At 49.0% G+C, this 23,261-nt stretch overlaps 1 protein-coding gene and 1 long non-coding RNA gene across 3 annotated transcripts in view; one reads left to right on the top strand and one right to left on the bottom strand.

Annotated features, from left to right (window-relative positions):
- Window positions 1-1,711: 1,711 nt before the first annotated feature.
- On the bottom strand, window positions 1,712-11,683 carry LOC116517697. Its single transcript, XR_004256482.1, has 2 exons — window positions 11,421-11,683; window positions 1,712-2,000 (listed from the first exon to the last, which is right to left on the bottom strand). It is a non-coding gene; the product is annotated as an uncharacterized LOC116517697 (long non-coding RNA).
- An 86-nt stretch (window positions 11,684-11,769) lies between these two features.
- The window catches only part of TTYH3 (tweety family member 3), a 62,109-nt gene continuing 50,617 nt past the window's right edge, over window positions 11,770-23,261 (top strand). The window contains exon 1 of one of the 2 annotated variants that reach the window (XM_032231445.1): window positions 11,770-12,105. In XM_032231445.1, the coding sequence (XP_032087336.1) occupies window positions 11,968-12,105 (138 nt within the window). In that variant the 5' untranslated portion in view covers window positions 11,770-11,967. The remainder of the gene's footprint in view (window positions 12,106-23,261) is intronic. The other variant, XM_032231446.1, reaches the window with a different exon arrangement.

The raw sequence follows: 23,261 nt of genomic DNA, 5'->3' as shown, positions 1-23,261 counted from the left end.
TAGATTCCTTCCTTCCTTCCTTCCTTCCTTCCTTCCATCCATCCATCCATCCATCCATAAAGCTAGATTCATTCTTTCCTTCCTTCCTTCCTTCCTTCCTTCCTTCCTTCCTTCCTTCCTTCCTTCCTTCCTTCCTTCCTTCCATAAAGTTAGATTCCTTCCTTCCTTACTTTCCTTCCTTCCATAAAGCTAGATTCATTCTTTCCTTCCTTACTTTCCTTCCTTCCTTCCTTCCTTCCTTCCTTCCTTCCTTCCTTTCATAAAGCTAGATTCCTTCCTTCCTTTCCTTCTTTCCATAAAGTTAGATTCCTTCCTTCCTTACTTTCCTTCCTTCCATAAAGCTATTCATTCTTTCCTTCCTTACTTTCCTTCCTTCCTTCCTTTCATAAAGCTAGATTCCTTCCTTCCTTTCCTTCTTTCCATACAGCTAGATTCCTTCCTTCCTTCCTTCCTTCCTTCCTTCCATCCATCCATCCATCCATCCATCCATAAAGCTAGATTCATTCTTTCCTTCCTTCCTTCCTTCCTTCCTTCCTTCCTTCCTTCCTTCCTTCCTTCCTTCCATAAAGTTAGATTCCTTCCTTCCTTACTTTCCTTCCTTCCATAAAGCTAGATTCATTCTTTCCTTCCTTACTTTCCTTCCTTACTTTCCTTCCTTCCTTCCTTCCTTCCTTCCTTCCTTTCATAAAGCTAGATTCCTTCCTTCCTTTCCTTCTTTCCATAAAGTTAGATTCCTTCCTTCCTTACTTTCCTTCCTTCCATAAAGCTAGATTCATTCTTTCCTTCCTTCCTTTCCTTCCTTCCTTCCTTTCATAAAGCTAGATTCCTTCCTTCCTTCCTTCCTTCTTTCCATACAGCTAGATTCCTTCCTTCCTTCCTTCCTTCCTTCCTTCCATCCATCCATCCATCCATCCATAAAGCTAGATTCATTCTTTCCTTCCTTCCCCTCTTCATTCTCCTTTCTTTTTCCTTCACCTCTTTCCTTCTCTTTCCTTCCTCACTCTCTTCCCATCTTTTCTTCTTTGTCTCTCCTCTTCCCCTTTTCTCCTTTCCTGTCCCTTCTTGCATGCCCAAGTGCAAAAGGGGAAACGTTTCTCCTTTTGTTCTGTTTTTAGTTTCGTTTGATAGCCCTCTGCCAGCGAAAACAAGGTGCAGGGGTGCTGCATGCCCCCCTCCCTCCCCCAGCTCCATTTTCACTAGCAGGGGCACCACAGGCCAATCCCTTGCTGTTTCCAGCCCAGCCCCTCGGACCAGATCCAGCCTGGGGCGCCTTGAGTTTGACACCCCTGGATTACAATTTGTCTCCAAATTCCTGTTGCTAAGTGTTATACTTTCTGAGTGACTTTTGCCTCATCTCATGCACTTTTGTGCCACGGTTAAGTGAATGCCTGCAGTTGTTCAGTTCATAAGACAGTTGTTGAGCAAATCCGGCTTTCCCCGGAGACGTCGCTTGTCAGAAAGCCACAAAGGGGTGTGTATGTGTATTATGTGATCCTGCCACCGTCGTAAATATGAATCCGTTGCCAAGCGTCTGAATTTTGATTTAAGTGACTGTGGGGATTCTGCAACGGTCGTAAGTCTGAAAAATGGTTGTAAATGACCATCGGGACGGTCACTAAACAAACAGTTAGAAGTCAAGGACTGCCTGTGAGATTATCAGAACCAAATCACCAAAAAAAGAAGCATCTCTTTTTTTATTTTTTTAGTTCCGTGTTGAATTCGGCTGCCGTTTGCATCTGTGTCCCCCCCTTCCACGCTGCTCTTTAAACGCCCGTCTTCCATCGTTCACCCACCCTCCCACGTGGCCCCCCCAAACATTCAGGTCTTCCTCTTCTGCTCCCGTTCCGGTGGCGTCAGAGAAACTGAAAGAGCCCGTTGTGTGTCCCTACTGTTGGCTGGAAATGCGCATCACAAGCCTGTGAAGAGTCGCAACGCCGTTGGAAACAAAAGTCAGAGGCCAAAGGGTGATCGGCTGTGTGCGGCAAGTTGGGGACCATTTTCTGTAAGCAATAAAGGATAAAGAAGTTAAGTCATGTCTGGCCATTAGCTTTTTCCACCTATTTTTTTTTTAAACCGGGGAGAGAAAAAAGTCTGTCTGTAATCTCTTGTCTCACTCTTGCTAGAGATGGAAGTTAAAATGTTGTTTTCAACCTTTGATGCGTCTACATGCCTCTCGTCTTTTTCCCCCCCCCCCAATGAATGTGGCTCTTTTTATGGTACTCTGGCAATAGCAACAGCCCTTAGACTTATATGCCGCTTCACAGTGCTTTCCAGCCTTCTCTAAGCGGTTTACAGAGTCAGCCTCTTGCCCCCAACAATCCGGGTCCTCATTTTACCCACCTCAGAAGGATGGAAGGCTGAGTCAACCTTGAGCCGGTCAGGATTGAACTCCTGGCAGTGGGCAGAGTTTGCCTGCAACACTGCATTGTAAAAATTGCACCACTCTGCCTGCCTTCCTCCCTCCCTCCCTCCCTCCCTCCCTTCCATCCATAAAGCTGGATTCTTTCCTTCCTTCCTTCCTTCCTCCCTCCCTCCTTCCCTCCCTCCCTCCCTTCCTTCCTTCCCAAGCAATAGCAACTTATATACCGCTTTACAGTGCTTTAACAGCCCTCTTTAAGTGGTTTACAGAGTCAGCCTTTTGCCCCCAACAATCCTGGTCCTCATTTTACCCACCTCGGAAGGAAGGCTGAGGCAACCTGGAGCTGATCAGGATCGGGAGACTCGCATCTTTCAGCAGTCGTTGGGGCGCAAAGGAGTCAGGGACTAGGAGACAAATTGTTATCTTGTGCAGGTGGTCAGCCCCGCGAGGAGGGAGGCTGCAGGGCTGGGGTGTGGGCAAAAGAGGGGATTCCCCCCCCCCTTCTCAAGCCCGGCAAGAAGTGAAGGAGGGAGGGAAATAAATGGGGAAGAGGGAGGGAAGGTGGGAGGAGGGAGGAAGGGAGGAAGGAAGGAGGTGGAAAGGGAGGAAAGAAAGAAAACAAAAGGGGAAGAGTGGGGAGGAGAAAGGAGAGAGGAAGAAGGAAGGAAGAAGGTGGAAAGGGAGAGAGGGAGGAAGGAAAGAAAGAAAACAAGGGGAAGAGGGAGGAGGAGAAGGGAGGGAGGAAGAAGGAAGAAAGGGGGAAGGGAGAGAAAGAAGGAAATTAAAAGGGAACAGGGAGGGAGGGAAGGAAGGAAGGAAGGGAGGGAGGGTACATGGTACGGCTTTCCCCCCCCCCCCCCCCCAAACTGGCACTCATTTAAATGAAATGATGCGAAGGAACAAACCAGCATCTTTCCTATAGAGGGCTGGTTAAACAGATCATGGCAGCCTCGGATTCAACCCCTGCCCGAAGCCAGGATGGGCTTTAAGGAAGGGAATACTGGAGACAGATGTGGAGCTGCTCAAATAGGGCGCAGGGGGACCCCCATTTCCCATGGAAACAGATGTCACCGAGGATTGCATTATTGTTGCTTGGGAAGCCTCGTTCAGAGCAGTCTCTTTCCCCATTCAGCCTAAAGATGTTAGTCTCTCCTGACCATGAATGCTTGTCTAATCCAGAACTGGGCCTGTTCTTTATCTCAGGCTGTCTTGCATGCTAGACTCTGCAGCCAAGAAGGACAGCCCCACCGGATGCCGAATCCAACTCTCAGATAGGCTTCCCAGAGAGGAGAGGCAGGTGCTGGAAACAATCCAGAGCAGAGGCAACAGAGGAAGAGGAGGAAGAGGAGGAGCGGTCTCACCATTTGCTGAGCCCGGCAGCTGCTCTTTCTCTTGGCCTGGTGATCGTCATAACCGAAGGGAACCGCGGAGAGCTTTCTAAACCCATCGGTTCTCCCCGGACGAGGCTGTCCATGGTTCATTTGCTAACGACCATTGGCCCAGCTGGTGTCTTATTAATTTGGAGGAAGGGCGAGTGAGCTGTAATTAACCTCCCAGAAGCCTGTCTTAACAGGGCCAGGGAATTCTCGGGACTTCATTCGATCAGTCAAGCCAAGACAGGAGCAAAAGATTTCCCAGACTTTAGTCCTCAGGGGAGGGGAAGCTAACCGGGATGAGTAATTTGATGGCACCAGATACTCTTTCTCACAACAGCTACCAACCAAACGCTTTGTAACAAAAGCTTCCTAAGGAACAGGAGGCAAGGAAGAGAGAGTTGCTTTTCCGGCAGGATTGAGCCTTCCTTAATCTGGGGCAGGGGTCTCCAAACTTGGCAACTTGCAAGACTTGTGGACTTTAACTCCCAGAATTCGCCAGCCAGCTCTTTAACTCTGGGAGTTAAAGTCCACAGGCCTTCAAGTTGCCAAGTTTGGAGACCTCTGATCTAAGTGGAGAGGTTGCAGAGGAAGGGATTACAAGAGAGTAAAGTATGCTGGCTGGAGAATTCTGGGAGTTGAAGTCCACAAGTCTTAAAAGTTGCCAAGTTTGGAGACCTCCGGTCTAAGAGCCAAGGTGGCGCAGTGGTTAGAGTGCAGCACTGCAGGCTACTTCAGCTGACCGCAGTTCTGCAGTTCGGCTGTTCAAATCTCGCCGGCTCAGGGTTGACTTAGCCTTCCATCCTTCCGAGGTGGGTAAAATGAGGACCCGGATTGTTGTTGGGGGCGATATGCTGACTCTGTACATTGCTTAGAGAGGGCTGAAAGCCCTATGAAGTGGTATATAAGTCTAACTGCTATTGCTATTGCTAAATGGAGAGATTGCAGAGGAAAGGATTACAAGAGAATAAGTTATGCTGGCTGGAGAATTCTGGGAGTTGAAGTCCACAAGTCTTCAAGTTGCCAAGTTTGGAGACCTTCGATCTAAGAGCTGAGGTGGCGCAGTGGTTAGAGTGCAGCACTGCAGACTACTTCAGCTGACTGCAGTTCGGCTGTTCAAATCTCACTGGCTCAGGGTTGACTCAGCCTTCCATCCTTCCGAGGTGGATGAAATGAGGACCCAGACTGTGGGGGTGATATGCTGTGTCTGTAAACCGCTTAGAGAGGCCTATGAAGCGGTATATAAGTCTAACTGCTATTGCTAAGTGGAGAGATTGCAGAGGAAGGGATTACAAGAGAATAAATTATGCTGGCTGGAGAATTCTGGGAGTTGAAGTCCACAAGTCTTCAAGTTGCCAAGTTTGGAGACCTCCGATCTAAGTGGAGAGGTTGCAGAGGAAGGGATTACAAGAGAGTAAATTATGCTGGCTGGAGAATTCTGGGAGTTGAAGTCCACAAGTCTTAAAAGTTGCCAAGTTTGGAGACCTCTGATCTAGGGGGATTCATGAGAAGGGAAGTCTACAGAAACTCCCTCAACCCAAGCCAAGAAACCGGCTGGATTCTAGTTTGGCTTCTGCTGTCCCGAGTGACAGTGATGAGTGACATCACTTGTTTGGCTGGGAACGAGGCTGCCTTTTGGGAGGTCCGGCCATGCCGAGAGCCAGTTCCTTTCACACCCTTGTGAAATGCGCTTCTGTGGCTTGGGGAGGTTTTCAGGCTGCTTATTTAATGAAATTAGCCCATTTTTTTATTTTATTTGTTTTTTGAAATAATGGAGCGGGATGCGCAGCAGGAGAAACCACACACCAGAAAAAGCAAGTTCTTTTGCCAAATGCAAGGCCTCTCCTTGTCCTCGGTTGAGCCAGGCCCGCAAAGGCAGCCGTGTTGAGTCCCTCGACACAAAGATAAGGAAAAAACAAATCGGCGTTTGTGTTTCAAGGAGGAGCCAAGTTGCGTTTCCTTCCTAAAGCAGCCAGACCTCTGAATGTTTCTAAGCCATTCGTGGTCTGGGTTGGGTTGCTCCTGGGTGCTTTGCGGAGAAGAACGGAACGGCGGTGTAGACGTTGCGTTCTGGATCCCCAGGTGTGAAGCGATGGCCTCTCTTGGTCTACCATCTTGTAGGCATGAGTTTGAGGACGCTCAAGAGGTTGGAAGAGGTTGGCGAGGGAGTTTCTGTAGACTTCCCTTCTCAAGAATCCCCCTAGATCAGAGGTCTCCAAACTTGGCAACTTGAAGACCTGTGGACTTCAACTCCCAGAATTCTCCAGCCAGCATAATTTACCCTCTTGTAATCCCTTCCTCTGCAACCTCTCCACTTAGATCGAAGGTCTCCAAACTTGGCAACTTGAAGACCTGTGGACTTCAACTCCCAGAATTCTCCAGCCAGCATAATTTACTCTCTTGTAATCCCTTCCTCTGCAACCTCTCCACTTAGATCGGAGATCTCCAAACTTGGCAACTTGAAGACTTGTGGACTTCAACTCCCAGAATTCTCCAGCCAGCATAACTTATTCTCTTGTAATCCCTTCCTCTGCAATCTCTCCATTTAGACCAGGCGGTGTAGGACACGGCCGATGAAGATGGATCCGGTCTGGAGGCAAGAAAGGGGAGAGTTGGGAATTTTATCTGGTATCAGCCCAGCAACTGCAACATTGCTTTGCGCAGCGGAGAGGAAAGGACGAGGTTAAAGGTAGAGGAAGCCAAAGGGTATTTCGCGCGGCTCAAGGTTCGCAACTCCTTTGCATTTTCAGCAAAATGGAGAAGCAGGGCCAGAAGCAGAAGCTGAAGGCATCTGGTCTGTTGACCTCTTGCTGACTTCCTGTTGTCAAATCCCTAAACTCAGTTGAGGTCAAGGATGGACCTCCTGGTATTTGACAGCAGTGGGGAAAAAAGAGATTTGTTTTTTAAGCTAGCAATTGCCTTCCCTCCCTCCCTCCTTCCTTGCCTCCATCTCCCTTCTTCCCTTCCCTTCTCTCCTTGTATGCCTTCCCCTTCTTTCTCTGTCTTCTCCATCTTCTTTGCTACCTACCTGTCTTCCTTCCTTCGTATTCTTTTTCCTTCCTTTCTCTCCCTTTCCTCCTTTCTCCCTTCTCCCTTTCTCCCTCCCTATTCTTATTCCTTCTTTTCTCCCTATTCTTTTTCCTTCCTTCTTCCCTTTCTCCCTCTCTACTCTTTTCCTTCCTTTCTCCCGTCCTATTCTTTTTCCTTCCTTTCTCCCTTCCTATTCTTTTTCCTTCCTTCTTTCCTTTCTCCCTCTCTATTCTTTTCCTTCCTTTCTCCCTTCCTGTTCTTTTTCCTTCCTTCTTCCCTTTCCCCCTCTCTATTCTTTTCCTTCCTTTCTCCCACTCTATCCTTTTTCCTTCCTTCTTTCCATTCTCCCTCTCTATTCTTCCTTCCCTTCCCTTCCTCCTCAGTTTACAACAACATAAACAAAGCATCTGAGGTTCTAATTAAACGCATCGTTTTTCAGGCTCTTGAAGGGTCCCATCTCACTAACTGTTTTTAGAGAATTGCTTCCAACAACCGAAGATCCGAATTCATAAAATGCTGGCATAATGAACAGCCTGATATGGGAAGATGCTTTCTTCGTTCTGGTGTCCTGCAGATGCGTTAGGGAGTTATGGATCCCAGGATTGCAAATCATCGCCAGCAGCCACCATAGTCCAGAAAAAGTTGTGAAGGCCGGTTGCGATGGAGCCAGCCAAGGTCACAGGGAGCAAGGAGATGCACATTTTAAAACAGAGCATCTCCTCCTCCTTCGAATAAGTGAGTGTTTCACTTGGCCAATTGCTGCCAAATGAAAACAGGTTGGCTGCTTTCGTCTGGTGGCCCCCTCTTCGCATTTTCCCACGTCGCTTTCCTCAAACAAAGGAACAGAAGGTGTGGGCGGAGAAGGGTATTAGGCAAAGTGGGGCGTAGGAAGCACCTCAAAAAATTAAAAGATAGCAGCCCAAGCAAGTGAGCCACGCTTGTTAAGGGATTGCTCACCATCTGCTCCCTTGCAAGGCGCAGCTCTTAAATAGGATCAAATCCATCTCGAAGATTGCAAGATCTTCCGCCTCCTCCGGGGCCAGGATAAGCCCCCTCTGGCCGCAGGGCACCGTTTCATTATTCAAAAGGAGAGCAGGAACAGAGAAGGGGTTTCATCTTGGCCTTTGATTTGAGGGCGCATTCGTCCCTTCATCCCGCAGGACGGAAATCCTCGTCTGCTTTTTCGCCACGGTTTTAGGCTGGCCCGCTTGGGAGCGACGAGGCAGGGGCCCAAATTGTGTGATCCAAATCCTTGGTGGTTGAGGTGTAGGTTGTGGTCACCCGGGCAAAGGCTTCCAAAAGGTGGCATCTTGGTTAATCCACGGCCAACCCAGAGGCAGGCAGGAAACCCTTCTAGTGCTGATGATGTTACCTAGCTGGGTCAATAAATGTCTGCAAGGAAACAACCAAGCTCAAGGACGCCACCTTCCTCCTCCTCCTCCTCCTTCTCTCCTCTGTAAACCCCACTCTCTTCTAGCATTGATGTTGTTACCTAGCTGGGTCATGAAACGTTTACAAGAAAAGAACCTTCAAAGAGAACCAAGGACCCCACAGTTGTTCCTCCTCCCCCTCCTCCTTCTCCTCCTTTCTGCAAATTCCACTCTCTTCTAGCATTGGTGTAGTTACCTAGCTGGGTCATGAAACGTCTGCAAGAAAACAGCCAAGCTGAGAGACCACCAAGGACCCCACAGTTCCTCCTCCTCCTCCTCCTCCTCCTCCTCCTCCTCCTTTCTGCAAACTCCACTCTCTTCTAGCACTGATGATGTTACCAAGTTTGAGTCATGAAACGTCTGCAAGAAAACAGCCAAGCTCAGAGACCACCAAGGACCCCACGGCCCTCCTCCCCCTCCTCCTTCTCAACCCTGCAAACCCCACTCCCTTCTAGCACTGATGACCCGCCATTGCGGATGATGTAATTGAGGAGATGCAGAAGGAAGGGGGGGAGGGGAGATGCTGAGCTGAAGCAGGAGCTTCAAAGCTTATCTGGAGGCACAAGGCTGATCCGCTCTGAAGGCCGACTTTGGGGAGGGGGGGGGGAAGGGGCTGTGCTACCCTGATAAGGGCGTTGCCTTTTCCGCTGTTCAGGGAAGGGTGGGATGGAGACAGGCTTGCAAAATCCATAACAGGCTCCCACATTTGCAAAAGAGAGAGAGAGAGAAAAGAAAGGAGACAGGAAAGAGAGAGAAAAAAGAAAGACAGGACAGAAAAAGAAAGAAAGAAAGGAAGGAAAAAGAAAGAGGAATTATCCCCAGGATGGGCTTTTGCATTAAACCCTCCTTGACAGATTCCTGAAAAGTTCACGAGTTTTTGTATTTCTCATCGGGCAGCATTCTTCCCTAATGCAAACCATTTGCACAAATGTTTCCCCATCCTCTCTGCATTCATAGGCTAATCTTCACACGAGGCCTGGGAATAAATCCAGGGGATTATATTTATGTGTTTGTGTGTGTCTGTGTGTCTGTGTGTGTGTCTGTAAAACAATGGCTACTTGTGATCATGCTCTGTTTCTTTGCGCCGTCTTGAAGCGAAGGAGAACAAACTTCTCCCCCACCCCCCACCCCAGGCGGGATTGGCGCTAAATTATTCCAATATGGGGCTGGCCCAGGCCCAGTTTTATGCGGATCCAGGATGGCCACGTGATGGAGTGTTTAATTCGAGCCAGTGAATGAAGGAAGGGCTGTTTCCAAACTCCATCGAAGGCTCGGAGAACTGAATAATGTTCAGCCTTGACGTGAGCTTGTAGGAAAGAAAAGCGGGGGTGGGGGGAGGGTTAGCATCTTTTTGCAATGGAGCAAAGCAGCCAGACAGAACTAGGGCCCTGGTACCAGAGCAGAGGAAACCTCTGGCAAATCTAGACAGCCTACTAAAAAGCAGAGACATCTCCCTGCCAACTAAAGTGCGTCTAGTCAAGGCTGTGGTTTTCCCAGTTGCAATGGATGGCTGTGAAGGTTGGACCATAAGGAAGGCCGAGCGCCAAAGAATGGAGGCCTTTGAACTCTGGTGCTGGAGAAGAAGACTCCTGCGTTGAGTCCCTTGGACTGCAGGGCCATCCAACCGGTCAGTCCTAGAGGAGATCCACCCTGGCTGCTCTTTAGAAGGCCAGATCCTGAAGAGGAAACTCAAAAGACTTTGGCCACCTAATGAGAAGGAAGAAGGACTCCCTGGAGAAGATCCTCATGCTGGGAAGGATGGAGGGCAAAAGAAGGACTGCAAGGCCATCCAACCGGTCAGTCCTGGAGGAGACCAACCCTGACTGCTCTTTAGAAGGCCAGATCCTGAAGAGGAAACTCAAATTCTTTGGCCACCTAATGAGAAGGAAGGAAGGACTCCTTGGAGAAGAGCCTCATGCTGGGAAGGATGGAGGGCCAAAGAAGAAGGACTACGAGGCCATCCAACTGGTCAGTCCTAGAGGGGATCAACCCTGGTTGCTCTTTAGAAGGCCAGATCCTGAAGAGGAAACTCAAATTCTTTGGCCACCTAATGAGAAGGAAGGAAGGACTCCTTGGAGAAGAGCCTCATGCTGGGAAGGATGGAGGGCAAAAGAAGAAGAAGGCGACGGCAGAGAAGGAGGAGGCTGGATGGAGTCACCAAAGCTGTCGGTGTGAGCTTCAATGGACTCCAGAGGATGGCAGGGGACAGGAAGGCCTGGAGGAATGTGGTCGCAATGGGTCGGACACCACTTCGCAACTACCAAAAACAACCAGAGCAGAAGGAAGCCAAGTTGTAGAGAATTACTGCAAATGACAACAACGAGAGAGTAATGTTTGCACAAGGCGGGGATCTGCCTTTACACCGAGTGAGTCTCACGGGACTAATAGCCCTTGCATTGCGTGGCACCAGCCAGTTTTGCTGGCCGTTGCTGGATTCGTCAGAGGAACAGAAATTCTACGGCAGAATTTGGAGGAAAGCGATGCTCTTCCCTTTCGTGGTTGGCTAGCAATGTTGGCTGGGAAAAAGACATATCCTAACAGCTAGCAGTGTTTCTCAACCTTGGCAACTTGAAGATGTCCGGACTTCAACTCCCAGAATTCCCCAGCCAGCATTCGCTGGCTGGGGAATTCTGGGAGTTGAAGTCCGGACATCTTCAAGTTGCCAAGGTTGAGAAACACTGAGCTAAAGGATTCTCTTGCAAGATTGCTCTCCCGTTGGAGGTCCATGTAAGAGGGAAGGGGATGAAGAGAAAGGACCTTAAGAGAGCATCTCATTGGACCTCCTGTCCCGGGGCCAGTAGCTGCCACAGATTGGCCGCCTTGATGTTGGGGAAACATCACTGGGCATCCCTGGCCCATTAAATCATTGAACATAATAGGGAGGCGGAAGGGGAAGAAGGAAAAAGAAGGAGGAGGAGGAAGAGGAGGGAGGAGGAGACCTTAAAAGATCATCTCCATCCTCCTGCCCGGCTTCAATAGTTGGCACAGATTGGTCGTCTTATGAATCCCTAGTACAGGTCTCTTGCGTGAGCAGGGGGTTGGACTAGATGACCTCCAAGGTACCCTCCAAGTCTGTTACTCTTACTGTTTGAGGGTTGGACTAGATGACCTCCAAGGTATCTTCCAAGTCTGTTTGAGGAGATGTGCGGGGGGGGGGGGGGCATCAGTGGGCTCTACTGGCCCATCGAAACATTGAGCAAAAGAGGGAGGCGGGAAAGAAAAAGGTACCTTAAGAGATCATCTCTTCCCTCCTCCTGCCCAGGTCGAGCAAGGCGTTCGGGCACCCTTGCCAAAGCGGCCGGGGGGGGGGGGCTGCGAAGAGCCCCCCCTCCAAAGGTGCTTTCTTGGCCATCCTTTCCTTCCCCCCCGCCGCCGACGGGCGCAGACCCAGCGCGGAGGGAAGGAAGGCAGGCGGGCCGGGCGGGCGGGCGAGCGGGGGCGTCCGGCTCTCCCCCTCTGCCTGCCGCCGCTGGGCTGAGCTCCTCCTCCTGTTCCCGCCGCTCCTCCTGCCGCTTCCCGGGCGGTGCCAGGCGGCGGGGGCGGCGCGTCGGCCGAGGCGGCGCAGGCGAGGCTCCGGGCGAACAAAGAGCGCCGGCCGGCCGGGGCAGAGGGGCGCTGGGGCCATGCGGGGCGGCGGCCGGAGCGCAGCCGGGCGCATGGCCGGAGCAGCGGCCGGAGGAAGCGCAGGGAGGAGCGGCGGCGGTGGCGGCGGGCGGGCTTGAAGCGGCGCTGCCAGCTGCGGGCGACGGGCGCCCCTCTGCCCAGCCGGGAGGGGATGGCGGTGGCGGCCGCGGCGGGGGTGAGCTACTCGCCGCCCTGGTGGGTCAGCCTCCTGCATCGCCTGCCGCACTTCAGCCTCAGCTGGGAGGCCGCACCCGACGAGTTCCGGCCGGAGGACCCCCAGTACCAGCAGGTCAGCCCGCCGGGGTCGCGACTCCCCTCGCTCGGCCCGGGTTGCGCTCGGCCCCTGCGACTGCAGGCAGACCCATCCTCCCCTGCTGCGCCAGAGGCCCATTCTCCCCAGTTTAGCAGGAGACCCATCATCCCCAGCTTAGCAGGAGACCCATCCTCCCCAGCTGACCGGGAGACCCATCATCCCCAGCTTAGCAGGAGACCCATCCTCCCCAGCTGAGCGGGACACCCATTCTGCCCAGTTTAGGAGGAGACGCATCATCCCCAGCTGATCGGGAGATCCATCCCCCCCCAGCTTAGCAGGAGACCCATCCTCCCCAGCTGAGCGGGACACCCATCATCCCCAGCTTAGCAGGAGACCCATCCTCCCCAGGTGAGCGGGACACCCATTCTGCCCAGTTTAGGAGGAGACGCATCATCCCCAGCTGATCGGGAGATCCACACCGCCCCCCCCACCAGCTTAGCAGGAGACCCATCATCCCCAGCTGGCCGGGAGACCCATCATCCCCAGCTGGCCCGGAGACCCATCATCCCCCGGATGAGTGGGAGATCCATCCTCCCCATCCAGCCTCCTTTGCAGCTGCCAGCTCAGCCGGATGCCTTTCGGCTCCCCATCCCCCTCGGTGCGTGGCTGGGAGCGATGGGGCCGGGAGCGCAGCGGGTCTTGGAGCTGGCTGGGGGGCTTTCGAGGAGGAGGGTCTTCCTTCTTTTCGGGGCCGCCCTGCGTTGTTGGAGCTTCTCTCCCCCAAACTTTTCTCCCGGCCCCCGCGGATCTTTCCAAAGCTGCTTTTCATGAAGGACCCTCCCCCCCCAGAAGCAACTGGGTCGAAGGGGGGCTCCTTCTCTCCCCTGGGGGACCCCTCCCCAAAGCCTTTCCTGATCTGTGGCTTTCCCTTTCATCTCTGCCCCCCCCCTTCCGCCTCCCCAATGCTGCTTTAACCTCCACTCCTGGTTAGTCTTTTTCCTAGAATGGGGGGGGGGGGATGGGGGAACTGGAGGGCTGTCTAAATTCTGAACGCCTCCCCTCCCCCTCCCCTCTTCTAGAAACAGCGGCTGGGGGCGACCCCTCCCCAAAGCCAAGGCTGGATGGTTGCATCCTTCTTTTTTCCCCTCCTTTGCCCCCCCCTCCCTCAGTTCCAAGGTTGAGTTGGATCGTGGCCAGTCCCTGTGTGTGTGTGTGTGTGAAACCCCCCCCTTTAACCCAAGAAGAACCACCTTCCTCTAGCCTTCCCAAGACCCCCCCCCCCCAACAGGCCTTCAAGAGAGAGGCGAGGCCCTGGGGGCGGCCTGGTCTGAGGTGGGGGAGCTGGGGGGGGGGAGTTTCTGAGAGCTGCCATTGTTCAGCTGGCCTGGAGGGAACCTGAGGTTCTGTTGTTATTCTGTAGAGATAGAGGAGGGAGGGAGGGAAATATAGATAGAAAGAGGGAGGGAGAAGAGGGAGAAAGAAAGGGAAAGAAGAGGGAGAAAGAGAGAAGGGAGGCAATATAGATAGAGGGTGGGAGGAAAGAAAGAAAGGGAAAGAAGTGGGAGAAAGAGAAGGAAGGAAATATAGATTGAGGGAGGGAGGAAATATAAATAGAAAGAAGGAGAGAAAGAAACCGAAGGGAAGGAAGGAAGGGAAAGAAGGAAGAGGGAGAAAGAGAGAGGGAAGGCAATATAGATAGAGGGTGGGAGGAAAGAAAGAAAGGGAAAGAAGTGGGAGAAAGAGAAGGAAGGAAATATAGATAGAGGGAGGGAGGAAATATAAATAGAAAGAGGGAGAGAAAGAAAAGGAAGGACTGGAAAGAAGGAAGAGGGAGGAAGAAGGAAGGAAATATAGACAGAGGAAGGGAGGCAGGAAGGAAGGAAACATAAATAGAGAAAGAGAAAGGGAGGAAGGGGAAAAGGGAAGGAAGGAAATAGAGGAAGGAAATAGGTAGAAACAGAGAGGAAGGAGAGACAGTTCCTGCTGGATGAACCCTATTCTGGGCCTCCCTTTTCCCCCTTGCTTCCTCTCCCAAATCCGGGGCAGAGTCTGCAGCAAGTGGCCGGCCGGTGGGGACACGTGCGCTGAGTTGGGGGGTGCAAATGACGTCATGACGGACGTCTGAGGCCGGCAGGCAAATCAGCCAAGGGGGGCAGCGGCAGCGCCACCATCCTCCTCGCTGCGTACCTGCCTGCTTTTGCCCCCATCTGCCCACTCCCCCTCCCTCCCAGCCAGGCTTTCCCCCACTCCCCAAATGGAGAAGTGGCTGCAGGGGCTCCAGCTCTGCCAGGGCCTCCTAAAGCCAACCGGAGCTCAAACGGAGCTGCGAAAACCACATCCTGGCGGAATTGGGTTTCTTAAAAAAAACGGTCCATCCTCCCCTCCACACGTAAGAATGCAGAGTTGGGAGGTTGAAAGGCAAGAGATCACGGTGGGAAGGCGGCCTCCCTTCGTGCTTTGCTTCTTTTGGTTTTTTGCTCCTAATTAATTCATGATGATGAATTAATTTTATTTCATTGTATTGATTAGAGTCCAGTATTCTGAATTCCCCCCCCCCCCCCACGTTTCTCTGCCATCCTTCTGCCTTTCCCCATCGTTGCTTGGTTCCATGCAGAGGGTAGAGATTCCCCTCGATGGAGATCTCCAATTGTTTCCCCCCCCCGCCCCGTGAAAGCCCCCCCCCCCAGTGTAGAGGGTCCTAGGAAGTGTTTCACACACACACACCTTTGGGGAATAAAACACCTTTCCTTTCTAAGGTAGCCCCTCCTGGCCTCTTATTTTAACCATGTCGTTGGGCCTCTGGATGAACTGGATTGGCTTCAAGCCCCCCCCCCCCCCACCCGCTCACCAGGACGTGGTTTCGAACACTTCCCTTTCTAGGTTTCCCCCTCTTAATGAAGGTTTGTCTGTTTTTACAGCTTTGGTAAACATAGCTGTAGAGCCTCTGAAGGACTTGTAAAGCATCTGTAAATCATGAAGGCTGGAGTTCGTGCTGGCGGATGTGAAGGGCTAAATAAATTACATCATCCTGCTTCCTCCTGCAGCCCAAATCACTTCCTTCCTTCTCTGACTGCGAAATGCAAGCTCTGGTTTCTTCCTTTTTTTCCTTCCTTCCCTCCTTTCTCCCTCCCTCCCTTGCTATTCTTATTCCTTCCTCCCTTCCTCTCTCCTTCCCTTTCTCCCTCCCTTTCCTCCATTTCTCCCTTCCTATTCTTTTTCCTTCCTTCCTTCCTCTCTCCCTCCCTTTCTTCTTTCCTCCTTCCCTCCCTCCTTCCCCCTATTCTCTTTTTCCTCCCTTCTTCCCTTCCTATTCTTTTTCCTTCTTTCCTTCGTCTCTCCCTCCCTCCCTTTCTCCCTCCCTAATCTTTTTCCTTCCTATTCTTTTTCCTCCCTCCCTCCCTCCCTCCCTCCCCTCCTTATTCTTCCTTCCTTCCTTCCTCTCTCTCTCCCTCCCTCCCTTTCTCCCTCCCTAATTTTTTCCTCCCTTCCGATTTTTTCCTCCCTCCCTGTTTTTTTCCTTCCTTCCTCCATTCTTTCCTGCCTCCCTCCCTCCCTCCTTCCCTCCCTATTCTTTTTCCTCCCTTCTTCCCTTCCTATTTTTTCCTTCTTTCCTCCCTTTCTCCCTCCCTAATATTTTTCCTTCCTATTCTTTTTCCTCCCTTCCTCTCTCCCTGCCCTCCCTATTCTTCCTTCCTTCCTTCCTCTCTCCCTCCCTCTCTTTCTCCCTCCCTAATCTTTTTCCTCCCTTCCTATTTTTTTCCTCCCTCCCTGTTTTTTCCTTCCTTCCTCCCTTCCTTCCTCCACTTTTCCTCCCTTCTTCCCTCCCTATTCTCTTTTTCCTCCCTTCTTCCCTTCCTATTCTTTTTCCTTCTTTCCTCCCCCTCCCTCCCTTTCTCCCTCCCTAATATTTTTCCTCCCTATTTTTTCCTCCCTCCTTCCCTCCCTATTCTCTTTTTCCTCCCTTCTTCCCTTCCTATTCTTTTTCCTTCTTTCCTCCCTCCCATATTCAATGATATGCTAGTTCTTGACTTAAGGGCCATAAACCCCCTTGGGGTAATTGCCTGCCTTTTGCTATGTTGCATTCGGGTCTCTTTTGTTCCAGTTTTGTGTCCTGCCACAAAGAAAGACAATAGAAAGTCCCTTTTAGCAAAGCGTTCACTGAGAACGCAGGCAAAACCTCTCTGGATAGGAGAGTTAATCATAACCACTTTCTCTTTCATTAACCCATCCACGTGACTGCTCGTAGGAGAGGTTAAAGTACACACTTTGTACGTGTCAACACAAGAGGCCTGGTTTCTTTATCTTTGGGGATAGCAATAGGGGATAATATTTGCAACTCGGGGTTGAAATGGGGGGGGGGGGTCCTTGGTGCTCTCTGAGCTTGGTGGCTTTCTTGCAGACGTTTCGTGGCCCAGCTAGGGAACATCATCAGTGCTAGAAGGGAGTGAGTTTGGAGAGAAGGAGGAGGAATAGAATAAGGGAAAGGGAAGAAGAGAGATAGGAAGGAGGAGGAAGAGGAGAAAGAGGAGGAGGAGGAACCGTGGGGTCCTTGGTGCTCTCTGAGCTTGGTGGCTTTCTTGCAGACGTTTCGTGGCCCAGCTAGGGAACATCATCAGTGCTAGAAGGGAGTGAGATTGGAGAAGGAGGAGGTATAGAATAAGGGAAAGGGAAGAAGAGAGATAGGAAGGAGGGGGAAGAGGAGAAAGAGGAGGAGGAGGAACTGTGGGGTCCTTGGTGCTCTCTGAGCTTGGTGGCTTTCTTGCAGACGTTTCGTGGCCCAGCTAGGGAACATCATCAGTGCTAGAAGGGAGTGAGATTGGAGAAGGAGGAGGAATAGAATAAGGGAAAGAGAAGAAGAGAGATAGGAAGGAGGAGGAAGAAGAGGAGAAAGAGGAGGAGGAACTGTGGGGTCCTTGGTGCTCTCTGAGCTTGGTGGCTTTCTTGAAGACATTTCATCACCCAACTAGGGAACATCATCAGTGCTAGAAGGAAGTGGGGTTTGCAGGAAAGAGAAAGAGGAGAAGGAGGACGATGACTATGAGGTCCTTGGTGTTCTCTGAGGTGGGTTGCTTTCTTGCAGATGTTTCATCACCCAGCTACGTAACATTATCAGTGCTAGAAGGGAGTGGGGTTTGCAGGGAGGAGGAGGGGGAGGAAGACTGTGTGGTCCATGGTGGTCTCTGAGCTTGGTTGTTTTCTTACAGACATTCCATGACCCACCTAGGTAACATCATCAGTGCTAGAAGCGGGAGGAGTTTGCTCTCTCCTTATATACAAGCCCATTCTAGCCCTGATGATGTTACTTAAATGGGTCATGGGACGTCTGCAAGGAAACAAATAAGGTCAGAGCCAACCAAGGGCCTCTCTTTAGGCTAAGTTAGGGTACCGCTGAGTTGGACGTGTTGTCAGGACTACTTTGCAGAAATGTGGGGTGCAAATTAAAGAAATAAAACCAGGACGTTATTTTGCAAAAGCCCCAAGATGGCTTGTTTTTGCCTTCCAATCTTTGCTTCTCTTTTGAGTTCCTTTTCTTAGTTCTGGGCATGGAAACTTCGGCATAAAAAACTCCCCACCGAGCCGCGTTTTTTTCCCCCTCCTTCGGTTGAGAGACCCCCAGGAACAGAACTTCAGACATATTATTCTTTATTTCTTGGCACGGTTCGCCTATTCCTGCTTCTGGAATTTTCATCGGCGATTTTATCCGCTGAACTTGCTGGTTCCCCAAAAGTTGGAATTAGATCCGGAGTGAGGAACCTGTTCCAGCTGTATCTGTTTTCATCGTTGTGCTGGCTGGCGTGGAAACTTCTCTAGATTATAAATTTGAATTGTTTTCAGATTTATTTCGCCGCTGCTCCTTGCTTGCAAACGATCCTGGGAATTGCAATTGCGTTCCAGGGATTTTTAAGGAATCTTTTCAGCACCCTTGACAGTTCCCGAGAACCCCTGAGGAGAGCTGGAGAGGTTCAAAATATTGGCCAGATCTGGAGGAGAGACATGAAGGAAAAATGACTTTAAAACTGTCCCTGGAGAAATAAATGTTGGATTATTAAGGGAAAGCCGTTACGAACCTGGACATTATTTTAAAAAAAAAACCTTATAAAAGTTTTTTTTTAAGTTTATGTGACTTAAACTATCATCTTGATTATCCTCCTTCAATGTTGAAATTGCTTTTTGGGCTGAGTTAAAAAGGTAAAGGTTTCCCTCGCACACGTGTACTATTCGTTCCCGAGTCTAGGGGGCAGTGCTCATCTCGATTCATAGCTGAAGAGCCAGCGCTATTACCTTCCCACCAAAAGTGGTCCCTAGTTTTCTACTTGCAATTTTTATGTGCTTTCGAACTGCTAGGTTGGCAGAAGCTGGGACAAGTCACGGGAGCTCACTCCGTTACGCGGCGCCAGGGGTTCGAACCGCCGAACTGCTGACTTTTCTGATCGGCAAGCTCCGCGTCTTAGCCACTGAGCCCCCCCCCCCCGCGTCCCATTAAAATGTTTACGTGACTTAAACTATCGTATGATAGTTTTGCTGTGTTGAGTTATCCTCCTACAATGTTGAAATTACTTTTTAGGCTGAATTACATTTTGCAATTTAATATTTGGAAAATCCGTTGCTTTCTTGTCAATTCTTCCAACCTCTCTGTCCCACTTTAAGGGAATGGAGAGTTCAACTTTCCGATGTTTTTTTACACCCCAACCTCCATTTTCCAGGGAAAGACTTTTTATCAATCTGCTACTGTCAACAGTTGGAGTGTGGCGGTAGCTGATAGGAAGGGTTTCAACTTTTTTGTGGGTGGGGGGAATGTAAACAAATCACGGTGGAATGCATAATCTAGAATTTCTGTTGTGCCGTTTTTTACTTTAATATTATGTATTTGCGCAATTTATTCGGGCTTGTGTTTGATTTGGAATTCGCATCCCTCATAAGTACAGGCAGTCCTTGATTTATGGTTAGTGACCGTTTGAAGTTACAGCAGCATTGGAAAAAATGACTGAGGGCCATTTTTCATACTTATAACCATTTCGGCATCCCCGTGATTGTGCAATCAAAATTCAGAGTCTTGGCAACTGACGTGTACTTATGACTGTGGCCAGTATCCCAGGGTCATATAATTCCCTCTTTTGCAGCCTTCTGACAAACAAGGTCAAAGGGGGAATCCGGATTCACTTAACAACCGTGTTACTAATTTAACGACCGCGGTGATTCGCTTTAAGAACTGTGGAAAGAAAAAGTCCGTTAAATGGGGCAAAATCCCCTTAACGAATGTCTCACTTAACCAGGTTCCCACAAGCAAAGTCAATGCGGGAAGCCAGATTTGCTCGATGACGGTGTGATTCGTTTAACGACTTCAGGGGCTCGCTTAACAACCCTGCACCCCCCCAAAAAAGAGGCGGTAAAATTGGAGCCAACTCCCATAACCGCCTCCTTGTTTAGCGATGGAAATTCTGTGTCTTCCAACTGTGTTGGAAGTGAAGGATGCACTTGTTGGTGTGCGTGTTCTTGTTTGTTCCGAAAAGGGAGCCCACGCAACCCGGAAGAGGAGCTGCCCAAGGGAACATGCGCCCCCCCCAATGAACTTTTGGTTTCCGCTTTCTGCATGCGTGTAAGCCAGCTAGTCTTCAGGGTTTCTGGCATGCATGCGTGACGATCAGCTGGCTGGTGTGAATGCTCAAGCAGGAAAACGGAAGATCAGCTCTTCCAGTTTCCAGCACTGCCACATGCACAAAGGCTAGCTGATCGTCCCGGGCGCAGCACATGCTCCATGTGCCACTTCTGGCATGTGTACCATAGGTTCACCATCACAGCTATATGCAATCCTCCAACACGAGAAGTTTTTAAGAAGAAATTGGATAGCCATTTGCTTGAAATAGTATAGGGTTTCCTGCCTAAGCAGGGGGTTGGACTAGAAGACCTCCAAGGTCCCTTCCAACTCTGCTATTCTATACTATTCTATATTCTATTCTATTCCTATATTCTCTTCTCTTCTATTCTCTACTCTATTCTCTATTCTATTTCTCTTCTCTTCTGTTCTATTCTGTTCTATATTCTATTCTATTTTCTCTTCTCTTTATTCCATTTTATTTCTATTCTATTCTATTTCTATACTATTCTCTATTCTATTCTATTCTATTCTATATTCTCTTCTACTCTATTCTATTTTCTCATCTCTTTATTCTATTCTATATTCTATTCTATTCTATTCTATTCCTATATTCTATTCCTATATTCTATTCTCTTCTCTCTTCTCTTCTCTATTCTATTTCTCTTCTCTTCTGTTCTATTCTCTATTCTATTCTATTTTCTCTTTTCTTTATTCTATTCTATTCTCTATTCTTCTATTCTATTCTCTATTCTCTTCTACTCTATTCTCTATTCTATTTTCTCTTCTCTTTATTCTATTCTATATTCTATTCTATTCTATTCCTATATTCTATTCTATTCCTATATTCTCTATTCTCTTCTCTATTCTATTTCTATTCTCTTCTGTTCTATTCTATTCTATATTCTATTCTATTTTCTCTTCTCTTTATTCTATTCTATTCTATTCTATATTCTTCTATTCTATTCTCTATTCTCTTCTACTCTATTCTATATTCTATTTTGTCTTCTCTTTATTCTATTCTATTCCCATTGCATGGTTGAAAGGCTGGCCAATTTCTTGACAGACAGCTCATCTTGGTTAGAGACCTTGGTTAGTTAAGTGATGGTGCGTGCTTGGTTCTCTCATGGGAGCTTCTGTCTCGGCATAAAACTACGGTTAATCACCGGGCTTCCGTTAAAAACAGAAAAAAAAGAGAGCAAGGGGAAATATTTAAGATGAAGCTCAGTTGCACAAGAATACATGCTGGCTATAATTAACATTTCAGACACAGAAGCACGAGGGATTCCATTGGATGGTTATCTTGCTTGTTAGCATTTATCACAATTGCTCAGAAAATTAGCCTGCTTGTAGGGAATCTGCTACGGAATCTATTAATAATAATAATAATAATTAATAAAATATTTTGAGTTTTGAACATGAGTAGGGAAGATGACTGTGCTTACCTGTGATGCCCTCTTAAGAGGCACGATGTTAGTCTGATGAATGAAGCGTCGTTTACGGCAATAGCACCATGTTTCTCGAGTGGACGCAGTCTACTATAACCCCTTAGGGTTCAAGGCTTTGCAACTACAGAGAGAAGCTAAGGGGGTAGAAGGAAGGTGCAGTCATCCACATGGGCGAATAATCCCCAGCTAATTAGGGGGTACCAATAGAAGCAAGATAATATTTGTAGCTCACGGTTGAACTGTGCGTTCCTTGGTGCTCTTTGGTGGTTTTCTTGCAGGCATCTCATGACCCAGCTAGGTAACATCATCAGTGCTGGAAGAGAATGAGGTTTGAGGAGGAGAGAAAGAGGAACTGCGTGGTCCTTGGTGCTTCTTGAGCTGGTTTGTTTTCTTGCAGACATTTGATGATGACCCAACTAGATAACATCATCAGTGCTAGAAGGGAGTGGGGTACATGGAGAGGAGGAGGTGGAGGAGAACTGAAGGGTCCTTGGTGCTCTCTGAGCTTGGCATTTTTTTTCTTGCAGATGTTTCATGTGCCAACTAAGTAACATCATGCGTGCTAGAAGAGAATAGATTTCTCTCTCTGAGCAAACTTCCAGCAAACTGATGATGTTACCCAATTGGGTCACGAAACGTCGGCTCAGAGAGCACCAAGGACCCCAAACCTTTCTCTCCCTAGATGGGGAAGACTTCAGTCCTCAACCCCAATGAATTGCTCTGATCAATTTGCAGCTCTGGCAACGCACCCAGATGTTTCTATGGGACTCGTATTTGCTTACTTTGCCCTGACTTGGGAGTGGCTTCATATCTCCAGGTCAACAAACAGCTAGAGCAATGTGCGTTTGTCGGATTCCTTTAACTTTGCGTTGTGTGCACTTCTACTGGCAATGCAGTGTGTGTGTGTGTGTGAGTGTGTGTGTGTGTCCTTTTCATGTGACCTTTTGCAGATGGGTCACCTTGGAAGGAGCAGTTATTCTCAAATAACGGATGGAAACTGATCAAGGAGAGATTCAGCCTAGAAATAAGGACACATTTCTTGACAGTGAGAACAATCAGCCAAGGGGACAGAAGTTGTGGGAGCTTCATCACTGGAGGCTTTCAAGAAGAGACTGGACTGTCCTCTGCCAGAAATGGTGTAGGGTCTCCTGCCTGGATGGGGGTTGGACTAGGTGACCCACAAGATCCCTCCCAGCTCTGTTAATCTAATCAAAGCTCCTTTTCAATCGTTTTGGTCAACGTTGCTTTCTTCATCTCTGAACTTCTCACAAAAATGTTCTCACCAACACGAGTGGGTTGAAGTCAAAATCTGCCCTTTGTGTCAGAAGGATCCCAAAAACTTATCAGAGCCATGAAATCTGCAATACAAGCCATCATCAGTCTGGGGTGTTGTTGTTGCAATTTTAATTTCTTGATCGCTCCCCATGGCTTCTAAATTGGTTTTGGGAAGAGAAGAAGGAACGGTTGTAAAATGGGGCTTGGAATCATATTGTAGGAATATTTCTGACCCAAGAACTATCATCTGTGGACCCATATCTGAATCCTGAGCAGCTCTTTGGGATCCAACCTTTATAGCAAGAGATATTTTTAGAGCCAATAATACCAATTATTGTGTCATGGAGCTGAAGGCAAAGGGACGCCGGAGTTGTGAGCCTCTCAAACGCCAACCAAGGACTTGTAATTAGAGAGTAGAGTCAATTGTTACTAGCAACAAAATGGTGTTATTCTTCCTAATAGCTTCTGGCTTTTATTTCTATAGCAATTTTGGAGGCCTGAAGGAATATATATATATATATATATATATATATATATATATATATGTATATGTATATGTATATGTATATGTATATGTATATGTGTGTGTGTGTGTGTGTGTGTGTGTGTGTGTGTGTGTGTTATATTTGAGCTGATAAATAAATAAAGGGAGACTAGTATAGATCTATTTCAAGCTATTTAGCTCTCATCAGCTAGCCATACCCTTCCTGGGATTTGAACCTGGGCTATATTACATACTAGGCAAACGTCTTAGCCATTATGCCACAGGTCTCCTCCTTATCAGCTGAAGCCAGGGAAGAAGGTATATATTTAGTGTCACAACCCCTGGTAAGCCCCAATTATGGGAGGAAGCTAACTGCTTCCATCATCTGTCA

This window comes from Thamnophis elegans, chromosome 14 (genome assembly GCF_009769535.1).
Source record: "Thamnophis elegans isolate rThaEle1 chromosome 14, rThaEle1.pri, whole genome shotgun sequence".
Taxonomy (NCBI): Eukaryota; Metazoa; Chordata; class Lepidosauria; order Squamata; family Colubridae; genus Thamnophis; species Thamnophis elegans.
The sequence above is the reverse complement of the archived record's forward strand: the minus strand, read 5'-3'. Positions and strand labels throughout refer to the sequence as shown.